This window comes from Engystomops pustulosus, chromosome 11, assembly GCF_040894005.1.
Source record: "Engystomops pustulosus chromosome 11, aEngPut4.maternal, whole genome shotgun sequence".
Classification (NCBI taxonomy): domain Eukaryota; kingdom Metazoa; phylum Chordata; class Amphibia; order Anura; family Leptodactylidae; genus Engystomops; species Engystomops pustulosus.
In genome coordinates, this window is record NC_092421.1 from 72,955,338 (window position 1) to 72,968,315 (window position 12,978).

Genomic DNA, 12,978 nt, shown 5'->3' on the forward strand with positions numbered 1-12,978 from the left:
TTAAATACATAGAGTACTATAGCTAGAGCCAGTTGGCCCTGGCAAAAAATAGCCAGTTTCCTCTGCTTTAGTGTACAAAGAGGAGGAGAAGGAGGACAATGAGGAGGAGGAGTGCATACATTATTCAGGTTGAGCTTCTTTCACCTGGTGGAGAATGAAAATCCAGAGAAATCCAGGCTTTATTCATCTTGATAAGCGTCAGCCTGTCAGCGCTGTCAGTCGACAGGCGTGTACGCTTATCGGTGATGATGCCACCAGCTGCACTGAAAACCCGCTCGGACAACACGCTAGCGGCAGGGCAGGCAAGAACCTCCAAGGTGTACAGCGCCAGTTCGTGCCACATGTCCAGCTTTGAAACCCAGTAGTTGTAGGGAGCTGTGTGATCATTTAGGACGATGGTATGGTCAGCTACGTACTCCCTTCATATCTTTCTGTAAAGATCAGCCCTACTCTGCCGAGACTGGGGACAGGTGACAGTGTCTTGCTGGGGTGACATAAAACTGGCAAAGGCCTTGTAAAGCGTACGCCTGCCAGTGCTGGAAAAGCTGCCTGCTCGCCTACTCTCCCTCGCTACTTGTCCCGCAGAAGTACGCCCTCTGCCGCTAGCGCTGTCAGAAGGGAAATACTGTTTCAGCTTGTGCACCAGGGCCTGCTGGTATTCATGCATTCCGGTTACGGCCGTTGTCACACACAACCATGCCTGGCTTCAGGTTCAGCGGTGCCAGCCACAGATCGGTCTGCGCCGTGATGCCCTGCAATAGCCCTTGGGCGGTGTGCCTTTTATCGCCTAGGCTCAGCAGTTTGAGCACCGCCTGCTATCGCTTAGCGACGGCACTGCTGCTGTGCCTAGAGCTACCGACTGATGGCGCCATGCCCACGGATGGTAATTCGGAGGAGGTGGAGGAGGGGTGGGAGGAGGAGGAGGCATAGTAGGCCTTTGAGACCTGGACCGAGGTAGGCCCCGCAATCCTCGGCGTCGGCAGTATATGACCAGCCCCAGGGTCAGACTCGGTCCCAGCCTCCACCAAGTCAACCCAATGTGCCGTCAGCGATATATAGTGGCCCTGCCCGGCAGCACTCGTCCACGTGTCCGTGGTCAGGTGGACCTTGTCAGAAACGGCGTTGGTCAGGGCACGGATGATGTTCTCTGACACGTGCTTGTGCAGGGCTGGGACGGCACATCGGGAAAAGTAGTGGCGGCTGGGGACCGAACACCGGGGGACGGCCGCCGCCATGAGGTTTCGAAAGGCCTCGGTCTCTACCAGCCTATAGGGCAGCATCTCCAGGCTAAGCAACTTGGAGATGTGGACGTTGAGGGCTTGGGCGTGTGGGTGGGTTGCGCTATACTTCCTTTTGCGCTCCAGCGTCTGGGGTATGGAGAGCTGAACGCTGGTGGATGCTGTGGAGGATCGTGGAGGTGAAGATGGGGTTTTCGCACGGGAGGTGTTTGGGCCGTGGTCCTGGGCAGGGGGCTGACTAGCAGATGACACAGGGGAAGGAGCAGTGGTGTGCCCGGCCGGAGGTGAACGGGCTTGGTGCCATTGAGTGGGGTGTTTTGCATTCATATGCCTGCGCATACTGGTGGTAGTTAAGCTAGTAGTTGTGGGACCCCTGCTGATCCTGGTTTGGCACAGGTTGCACACCACAGTCCGTCGGTCATCCAGTGTTTCTTTAAAGAACCTCCAGACTTCTGAAAATCTAGCCCTCGCCACGGGAGCTTGACTACGGAAACATTTGGCGCTGATGCACCAGCTCTGGCCCTGCCTCTCCGTCTGGCCCCACCATTGCCTCTTCCAACCTGTTCTGCTATAGGACTGTGTTCACCCGGCATATCAACCCAGCTTGGGTCTGTCACCTCATCATCCTCCAATCCCTCAGTCTGCTCCCCCCTCGGACTTCCTGCCCTGACAACAACTTCACCACTGTCTGACAACCATGTCTCCTCATTGTCCGACACCTCTTTACGCACTTCTTCCACTACGTCAATAATGTCATCATCACCCATAGACTACGACCGGTGGAAAACCTGGGCATCAGAAAATAGCTCAGCAGCAACCGGACAAGTGGTTTGTGACTGTGGTAAGGGTCCAGAAAACAGTTCCTCAGAGTATGCCGGTTCAAATGCCAAATTTTGCTGGGAGGGGGCAGACTGGGGGGAAGGAGGCTGAGGTGGAGGAGCTGGAGGAGTGCTGATTTCGGTGACATGGGTGGACTGCGTGGAAGACTGACTGGTGGACAAATGGCTAGAAGCATTGTCCGCAATCCATGACATCCCCTCTTTGCACTGTTCTGGCCTCAACAGTGCTCTACCACGAGTCCCAGTAACTTGAGACATGGTGAACCTAGGGAGTGTAGCTCTGCGGCGTTCCCCTGCTCCCTCATCAGCAGGTGGTATCCCACCCCTCCCAGGACCGCGGCCTCTGACCCCTGCAGTAGTTGGACGCCCTCGTCCTCTACCCCTAGCCCTCGGGTTAAACATTTTCCAAATTAAAGTGTAAACTTTAATTGCAAGATGACTTTGAGCTATAAAAAGAAATAAAGGTAAAAAAAAATAAATCAGCAGACTCTGCCTAATTCAAATCAAACCCCTAATAAATTGTCCCACTTCGGTGTTTAAGGTGGATATGTGTGTCACTAAGAGCTAAACACAACGGTAGCAAGTCCCCCTGCAAATTACTCACAATATGGTACTAGCTGCCCTACTAATGGCAGCAAGCCCAGCCACAGGCAAACCAAAAAAAAGTAAAATAAAACATTATTGTAGCCCTAAGAAGGACTGTTGGGTTCTTGTAGAATCACTCCTGCCTAACACTATTCTAATAGAACAGCCTAACGCTTTCCCTGACCAGCAGCAGCTCTCTCCCTAGCGCCATCCAGACAGATAATGATCCGAGCAGCGCGGGCAGGGGCTAGTCTATTCCAGGGTCACCTGATCAGGCCAGCCAACCACTGCTATGGACGTGTAAGGGTACCACATCATGCTGGGTGGAGTGCAGAGTCTCCTGGCTTGTGATTGGCTCTGTTTCTGGCCGCCAAAAATCACAACGGTGGGAGATGCCATTTTCTCGAGCGGGCGAAGTATTCGTCCGAGCAACGAGCAGTTTTGAGTACGCTAATGCTCGAACGAGCATCAAGCTCGGACGAGTATGTTCGCTCATCTCTAGTTACCACCCCAACAACTCCCCCGAGGGAGTTTTAAATAAAGAATTTGTTTTGCCCTGTGACCAGACAGTGTCCAAGCATTGTGAGGGCCCACCGATGATCCATCGGTCCTCGGCTGGGCCAGTCTGACCCGTATAATGGTCCATAATAAAATAATTTATTAAATAAAAATGCTGCTGCTTGAACTGGCCATCAGCGGCATCTTATATACAAAGTCCAAGGTGAGTGTTACTGCAGAGAAGCCTGGAGCTTAGTGTCTGGTGGTTGCCTGATAACGGATGGGAGGAGGACATAGGATGGATTAGTAAAGGGAGAGTTAACATTTCATGCAGTTAGCGAGTGTGATAGATCTGCCTAAAGAGATGGGTTTTAAGAGCATGTTTGAAACTTTGGAGGGTGGGTATTAGTCTGAGAGTCCGGGGAAGCTCATTCCAGAGAATCGGTGCAACTTATTTGTCTAAGTAAGATTTGTCTAAGTATTTTGCCTGCTTCCAGATGTCTGTGATTGCTTTACTATTAAATTCCACCAAACTTTAAACTCCAAACCAGGTGTAGGCAACAGATTGCGATGGGTTGTGCATAAATTTGCACATTTTAAATGGATCATGACAAAAATAACAACAAAATCGGGCACATTTACTATGGGTCCGCGGACTGCATTTTCGTTGGCTTTCCTGGCTTTTTCAATTTTGCGCGCATTTAACTGGGTTTTTTGGCGCACACAATCGGATTTTGGCGCCAACTTTCATGCAACACAAATCAGGGGGGCGTGGCCGCCGGACAACCAGACTGATTCGGACTGAGCGCGGGATTTAACATTCAAAATTGTGTCGCAAGCCCAAGCACTTACATGCACCGGGCAGAAGAAGGTGAACTCCGGCGGACCTGAGCGGGGAAGCGACACATGCAGGATATCTGGCGCACAATCTTAGTGAATTGTGGCAGCTCCAAATCCTTCTCGGACAACGCACCTTGGGGATCGCGCCGGGACGGGTAAGTAAATGTGCCCCATTGTGACCATGATAAATCGCTGGAGCGGGAAAGCTTAGATGCAAAACACAAAAATCACTATTCCTGCATAAAGAAAAAAGCCTCCCCTGTGTTTTTGGGAATGTTGATGAAGTTCTCTATAAAATAAGTTGAGGATGGGGTGAGAAATGGTCTTGTTCCGAAGTAATTAGCGAGGCACAGTCACTAAATCCGGTTGTTATGCCTGGAAAACAGGGTCTTCTATCTAACTTTTTTGGTTCATTATAGCAAAAGATTTGAAGTAATGAATTTCCTTAGTGATGTATTTTGAGAAAGCCGTTTGCCCACTTTAATTTTTTGGGAATAATTCCAGAGACCTTAGTCCTTCACTGGTTAATAATCTTACATAATTTACTATACGTGGTGAATGTTATTTAAACTGGCCCATGTCCATCAATACAAACTCCACAGGAGATAAGGGGTCATAGGTTTTTATGCTGAAATCTTGCTTAGTATCCAAAAGTCTCTCGCTCAGGTTTATTGCCCTCAGATGCCACAGAACAGTGGTTCAATGATTTAGAAAGGGGATGATATAGGATATTGGTGGGGGATGGAATGGGCTCCACCTTCATCTCTCATTATTATAAAAGAGAGAACATTTTGAAGACTCAGTGGAGGTGACGTGTGGTCCAACATGTGGCTTCTCTGGGTATCCGCCTGCCTGGCAATCTTCGGCACATCACTTACATCAGCATCAAAACCGTAAGATCCAGATTCTTAGTATTTCTGATGAAAGTTACTCGATTAATTTATAGATAATATTCTTAAAGTTGTAAAGTATTGGATAAATGTATAGGAAAACATAGATCAAGCTATAAGTAAAGGCGTTCCCCAACTTAAGAACATTTGACCCCTAGTTACAAACCGCCCAATTGATATTGAAAATTTACTGTACATTAGTCTCAGGCTACAATTATCACCTGTAACAGTTATCACAGGTGTCTGCAATTAAGATTTATTGTGAATCTTGGTTCTTATGACAACCTAAAAGCTTTAAAATCCAATAGTCACAGAGACCAAAAAATTTTGGCTGGGGCTACAATGATAAAATAGACAGTTTCGACTTACATACGAATTAACCTAAAAAACAAATCTTGTCTGTATTAGTAAATGAAAATAATGAATATAACTAGATAAGGGCTTATTTAATATTTAGGAGCCTATCCGATGAAACAATAGGGGGGGGGGCATTGAACATCATTTTTTAGGTTGTTTTTGCAATTTGTCTCTAATTTGGGACTTTTTTGGGTTCAAGCAAAAGTCCAGGACTTGGTGGTTTTGAATCTCCGTGCCTCATCTGACATAGTGAATGGGTGATCTGTGGATGTACTGCATAAATCATTATTTTCCACCTAAAAAGCACAAAAACGTCACAAAAATACTTGTGCTCTGAGCAGCCGCACTGAAAAAAACTCCCTTTTTATTATTGGAAACAGAGGTCTTCGTTTCCCAAATTAAATATTAACTGAATGCAGAATGAAAAAAGACTTCAGCTCAGTTTTAAAATGCAAAATTTATTCTTACTATTAAAATGTTGTGTAATGACTTGGGATGAGTGGGATGATTGTCAGCCTTAATGTGCAATCTAAAACATTTTATCAGAGTCAATTTCCTATACATTCTAATAAAACAGGCAGAGACCCAATTCAGAATTCAGAATTTTTTCTTTTTTTTACAATATAACTTTTAGTCTCTGCACTGAAAACGAAATGTAGTCTGGACATTGTACATGCAGTTACTTTGTTGTGCAAAAATGAAGCTGGGAATGTTCTGTCACCTTTTCTTAATCTCGTGTCTTTATTGGTCCCAAATGAAATCCAGGGTAATAATTTGCCACAATTTAGGCGCAAAATTAGGCACAAAGTAAACGGCCGTGCGACAATTCAAAGAGCATTTAATAAGGCAAAATTACATCAATCATAAATCACAAGATGAGAAAAGGAACAAGCCAGCAAAAAAAATAGGCAAATCTGAGACACACTATGATGGATGTGCCCTAGGAGTAAGAAGAGAGTCCATCTCAAGTTCGTTAGACTGTGGATCCTGTCCATATACCTGTAATAGTAAATAATAGTTTGAACAGCAGAAAGGTTAAAAGTCCATTCATTTTTTGTTAATGCAGTAGCAGTAAAATAACAGTCCAAAAATTTGTTGTAAGAGAGGATGAAGAACCACCTATTGTACATTTTTGCACCACACATTTCCACCAACAGCATGTTTTTCCCATACAACTCACTTTCTGAATTCTGATTGCCTTCTGGCTCATTAGCATAATTATCAACGTTGATTTTAGAAGGAAGGAGGCCATGGATAACAAATATAAAAAATATTACCTCACGGTACTTGGATCTATCCGTGAGTGTCCCTGGTTTATTATGATGGATTCCGATGGTAGAAAATTAACTTTCATTCTTACCATTGGTCACAGTGCTTGTTATTGGGAGTGGAGGCCTCATCCACGGTCTGGCAGGTCTCCAGGAGGTGGTGTGTGCAAGAAAATGGAGGGAGAGGCTGACAGAGTAGGTTACTCCCTTGGGCAACTACGGTGTCCACATAAGGATCCGTGGTGATGAGGGATGGGGCGCCCTTCAACCGCCCTACAACCTGATCCAGAACTTACAGATCTTTATTGGCAACAGGCAACGGCCATAACAGCAGCAAAATTTCAACTGGATGGAGGTTGGATCTCAGGTCCTCAGGAAGGTGTGAACACAGCCTGGTAAATCACTTCAGTCTGGGCTAGGAGTTTTGGAGCAGAGTCCTTGTGGTGGCACTCTACCTTGGGTCTGGTCGCCTGACAGGCCAAGGTGTCAGGACAGCATAGCATAGACACCTCTTCTTCTTACACAAGACGTTGAACGAAGACCCGACGGACCGCCCTCGAGCTCCCACCTACAAGGGGTTTTATAACTTCTCCTTGTGAAGTGGCAAGCCCTTTCATCCAACCAGCTTGGTCCAACCATCCCAGTACACTTATTTGTGAACAGAGTTAACCCAAGCATCACTGCAGCTGCATTACTATATTTCCATGCTGGAGACCCCTAGTTAGGTGATCAGGTTTACCGAGCAGCTCCTGGCATAGAGAGGGAGGGGCGTTGCATATCCAACCTTTTAAGCTTGATAGGCTATTGACTATTGATTGAGGATTGTAAAATAAAAATAAAACATATGGCATAAACCAATCTGCCCATAATGTATTTAATACTTCAAATGAATAACTAATGATTAGACTACAATTCCAAAACAAAACAGAAATGTTGTTTTTTTAAGACTGGGTTCACACCTCATTTTTTGCTATACGTTGTAAGAACACATTGGGGCGCATTTACTTACCCCGTCCAATCACGATCCAGCGGCGCGTTCTCCAACGCGGATTTGGGTCTGCCGGGATTCACTAAGGTCCGTGCGCCCGATATCCACCAGGTGTGGGTGCTGCGCTGAGGTCCGCCGGAGTTCACCTTCTTCTTCCCGGTGCATGTAAGTGCTGATCTTGCGACACAAATTTCTTTTAAAATTCCGCTGTGTTTCTGAATTTGTCGGGTTTTCCCACGGCCACGCCCTGATTTCTGTTGCGTGAAAGCCAGCGCCGATACTCCACAATCAGGTCGTGTGCACCAAAATCCCAGGTCAATTTGGCGCAAATCGGAAATAATCGGGAAACCCAATGAAAATGTGCGATTCGGACCCTTAGTAAATGAGCCCCATTGGGTGTATTCCCTAAGTGTCCTTGCAAAATATGGACATGGCCCGGTGACTCCCACTCCATCCTGAATGCAGGGAAACAGCGAACAATGGCAGCAGGCAGTGATTGGCTGCTGCTGATATCAGAGGTGTTTTCCCAGTGATGTCACTGTCCTTATCGACAGTGACAATACCGGTATCCTCATTTGAAATCACTAATATATTTCTATAATTCATGGTGCCCAAGTCTTCACATGTTTCCACTATCCTTTTCTCCTAGCCCCTCCCCTTCCATTGTGTCCCAGAGATGGGATACCCAGTGTCTGCAAATCATTAGTCAGATTTAATGATGGGAGATGTATGTTCGGGCCATAGATAAGATACAGAAGAGGCAGGGATGGAGCACCACTCCTAACTCTCTACAGCTACAGCTCTTCCTTATGATCAGAGCTCAGACATGTAAACAAAGAATCGGGGAGAGTTTGCAGTGAGGAATGCTGAATCATCTGACCATTAAGGTATTGTTATTGAGGTTGTAAAGGCACATGGGCAATTTACATAAAAGTGGATAACCCTTTTAACTTTTAGGAACATTTCAGAACACTTTTGTAACTGGAAACCCTACTGAGAGGTCAAAAAGAAGAAAACTCTTGCTTCAACCAGTTGTCCTACTGTCAGACACAGGTCCTAGGCCATGTAGAGATTAAAGAGTACCAAACGTCAGATACTATTTATTAATTTCTCATTATTTGCAATATTACATATATTTGCATATAACCGATGGAAAAGAGGAGACAACTGCAAGTTAACTTAACGCTACACTGTAGGTGAACATCAGTGGACATCTTCAATTCTGTCTTGGGACCCCCATTAATCAAGGAAAAGGGGTGTTTTGTCCTTCAAATGAATGTAAGGGCAGGAGGAGTAAGAATGTTGCAGCTCATATCACCTATGGCGGTGGTGACTACTACACTTGGCTATCTCAGTCAGTGCCATAGAGATGGATAGACCAGCAGGAGACTTCTGCCCCATTCATTTGCCGGTACAACAGAGCCCCGTTCCTGTGATCTGTAGGGGTCCCTCCACCAATCAGCAAGTTAGCCCTATTCCTGTGTGTAGGAGGAAACTTGATGAGGAACTCGGATGTGACTGGACAACCCTATTCCACCAGTCAAAATTTTTTGAAAATGTTATTCAATTAAAATTCTTGACTTAACTATTATTTATTTTGTGTCCTTCCAGCTACTTTGTGATCACAACTCCAACAAACATACTTCAAGGGACAACGGAGAAAGCGTGTGTGACCTTCCTTGATCTGAAGGCGGAGGTTCAACTTAAAATTGAGCTAAAGCATGAAGACCATGTAGTACCAGTAACAGAACAGAAAATTAATACTCACGATCTTACCCAGTGCTTCAGCTTCCAGGTCTGTATATACATCCAGTACACGATGTGCCAAGGTCTCCAGTATCTATAGCATATAGTGCAATGGAAAGGTCCGATCTGTAGCAACAGTGGTGTGTACAGAGCTACAAGGCGTAACAAACCTCAAATTTAAAAGCATAAAAAACCTAGAGGTCAATGGATAGTATATTGTGTACATTTATATAGAATTTTCGAAAAAAAATGTTAACGTCCCACCTTCCAAAAGCCATAACTTTTTATTTTTCCATTTACAGAGCTGATTGAGGGCTTGTAATCGTAAAGAGAACCTGTCAACAATAATAAGTTCCCCTACCAAAATGTACCTACTAAATCCACTCCCCAACCCCTTTCTAAAGTAGTCCATTTCTTAACCTTGGCTTTAATCAAACTTCACTAATTATATTTAAGTATTTGACCCATAACATATTTACAGGTCCGATCGATGGACCAGCGGTCCGGCTTATTTAGGCGGAGGTCCAGGCACTCCTCCTTTTTCACAGGCCGCCACTCCCCCGGGCTTGCCCTATGCACTAGATGCCGGCGATGATGGCATCCAGTTTGCATGCGCTGCCGACTTCCTGAGCCCTTCTCAGCGCTCGTGGAGACTAATTGCGCATGCGCCACTCCACTGACGTCTCCTTTCATTGAAGCCAGCAGCATTGCCGGCATCTATTCATTAGGGGGCCATCCAGAGACGCCTCATTCTTCACAGGCCGCCACTCTCCTGGGCGCCAATTCTCAAGCTGAACTTCTGTTTTCACTGATTTTATTTTAGGAACTACAACCTTTTGATCACATTTTGATGGTTGATTAAATGTGAAAATAACATCAACTTTGAAAATTTTCCATTAACTATGGGGTTTCCGCTCCCATCGCCTGTTCTCCTTTATGTCCCATAATGCTTTGCCATTATCAGAAACAGCTTCAAAAATACTTAAGCAATCCACCATTTTTTTGCAGCATTTGAAATCCTGAAAAATGGTGGATTGCTTTAGTATTTGTGTCACTGTTTCTGATAATGGCAAAGCATTATGGGACATAAACGAGAACAGGCGATGGGAGCGGAATCCCCATAGTAAATGTTTTCCATTCTACCTCCTACTGGAACGATTCAACATTCTGTACTGTGAACTTACAATTGGAAAACAATTCAGTGTCATCAAGGAAATATCAAATTTATATAGTTTCGTTATACCTTCAAAAAAATTTGGGGAACAAATTGTCTTTGCTTTATCACATTCTGGCAGAGAAGAGTTGTGTATATGGTTGGATTATCATTGGAGCTACTAGAGCTCCTTCTGCAAACCCCATGATTCTTCCTGTTAAAGGAAATTTATCACCAGGATTGTACATTATGTAAATGAGCATGAGGGGACCAGGCTCCATTAAAATCTATGGAGCATGGAGCCCCTAAAGCTCATTTGCATAATTTTTAAAGCCTGTTTTTTTTTGGAAAAAAAAACAGGACATTAAAAGTTAAAGGAAGAGCAGATCCTGCTAGAGGGGGCACACACCAGCATTTAAGTGTGCTTGGTTTACAATCCTTGGTCCTGGTGGCAGATGTCATACTATCTCCAAACAGGCGGTCCCCTACTTAAGAACACCTGACTTACATACGACCCCTAGTTACAAACGGACCTCTGGATTTTAGTAATTTGCTGTACTTTAGCCCTAGGCTACAATAATCAGATATAACAGTTATCACAGGCGTCTGTAATGAATCTTTATTGATAATCCAGGTTCTTATGACAACCCAACATTTTTAAAATCCATTTGTCACAGAGACCAAAAAAAAAATTGGTTGGTGTTACAATTATAAAATATAGAGTTCCGACTTACATACAAATTCAACTTAAGAACAAACCTACAGAACCTAACTTATACGTAACCCGGGGACTGCCTGTATTAGACATTAGACCAATTTTTTCCCAGACTACGGCAGGACATGATGTAGAGCATAAAAATATGCAAATGAAATGGTCTCTAAAATTCTATTATTATTATTTCTTATTAGGTACCAACAGTAAAAGAGAGACAATCCGAGTGGCAGTTACATGTCGCTATCCACGGAGAAGACCTCAATGTGGACGAAAGCAAGACAGTTCTCATCTTCAAAACAGATGACGCTTGCATCATTCAGACTGATAAGTCCACTTACAAGCCAGGGGAGACAGGTAAGGGCATTTACTAACACTTACAACAATTTACTGACGTAGGTCATACGTGGTGATACATCACAGATTTATCACTTATTTTACGAAAACATTCTTCCCTGAGTTGATTTGAAGGTTATAAGAAAGTCCTTAGGTTAACTGTTTAGATTAGGATCCTCAATGGGACAAAATTGGATTTTTTTCCTAGATTGCCCCTTTAAGAAGAGCTTATACAGTATATTTGTTTAAAGGAAATCAACCATTTAATTAAAAAAAAAATCTAAGGATACTCACCTCCGCTCCTCTTCATTCCGATCCCAATGCTGTGCTCTGCTAAGCTTGGCATGCCAGGATCACCTAGAAAAGAAAGTTCTAAAATGTGGCATGGAGCACAGGGACAAGATGTCCGGCGCTGCGGGATGCTAATTATTCACGCCCTTGCTCCTCCCTGGGAGCATGTGACATCAGACCAGAGACATGAATTCAGCATGGGAGAGGGAGGTGCAGGGGCATGCACAATTAGCAGCCCAGAGTGCCGGACATCTTGTCCCCTGCTGCTTTTTAGAACTTTCTTTTCTCGGTGATCCTGGCGTGTCAAGCTTAGCAGAGGATAGCACCGGGGTCGCAATGAAGAGGAGCGGATGGTTTTTTGTTTTTTTACATGGTTGATTTTCTTTAAAATGGTCAATATCAGTGGAATAGATCTAAGGGAGGGGACATTTGGCAGGGCTTGTACAGTGATTTTTCTGTTGTACAAGCCCCAAAATAATCGCAAAATGCAATTATTTTCTCTTATACGCCACCTGTAGGACATAAAGGGGTGTGAAGGAAGCTTTGTCTGGTGGTGGAGTGGGTTGGCGCAGGGCATTCTTGTTCCCTATCTGTGCACTCGCTACAGCTTGCATCTGTTGAAGCTGAATGCTCCCCAGGCACATCAGCTACCGGCGGTGCTAGAGGTCTGCACAAAGCACCAACATATGATAATTATACCTCATTATACCTCATTGGGGCTCATTTACTAAGGGTCCGAATGCCGCACTTTCGTCGGGTTTCCCAAATATTTCCGTTTTGCGCCGAATTGCCTTGGGTTTTTGGTGCAGGTGATCGGATTGTGGAGCATCAGTGCCGGCTTTTACGCGACAGAAATTGGGGGGCGTGGCCGACGGATTCGGAAAGACCGTGGAATTTAAAAACTATTTGTGTCGCAAGATCAGCACTCACATACACCAGGAAGAAGAAGGTGAACTCCGGTGGACCTCAGCGCAGCAGTGACACCTGCTGGATATCGGGCGCACGATCTTAGTGCTGGATATCCTCGTCGGACAACGCGCCGCGGGATCGCGACTGGACCGGGTAAGTAAATGTGCCCCAGTGTGTGCATCTTAACATTTAGTTGACAGCTGAAAATGCAGGTAGGGTGTATGCAATTCAGGAGATCTGGAGGATTACTCTATAGTCCGCCCCTTCTATAGAAGTAGCAGATAGCTAATGTAAGTCAATCAATACATGGAAAATAATTATGAAATTA

General features: G+C 45.0%; 1 protein-coding gene across 1 annotated transcript in view; it reads left to right on the top strand.

The window, feature by feature from the left end:
* Window positions 1-4,734: 4,734 nt before the first annotated feature.
* The window catches only part of LOC140105538 (alpha-2-macroglobulin-like), a 64,214-nt gene continuing 55,970 nt past the window's right edge, over window positions 4,735-12,978 (top strand). Inside the window, exons 1-3 of the mRNA XM_072129494.1 lie at window positions 4,735-4,893; window positions 9,115-9,298; window positions 11,312-11,471. Of these exons, the coding sequence (XP_071985595.1) occupies window positions 4,826-4,893; window positions 9,115-9,298; window positions 11,312-11,471 (412 nt within the window). The 5' untranslated portion in view covers window positions 4,735-4,825. The remainder of the gene's footprint in view (window positions 4,894-9,114; window positions 9,299-11,311; window positions 11,472-12,978) is intronic.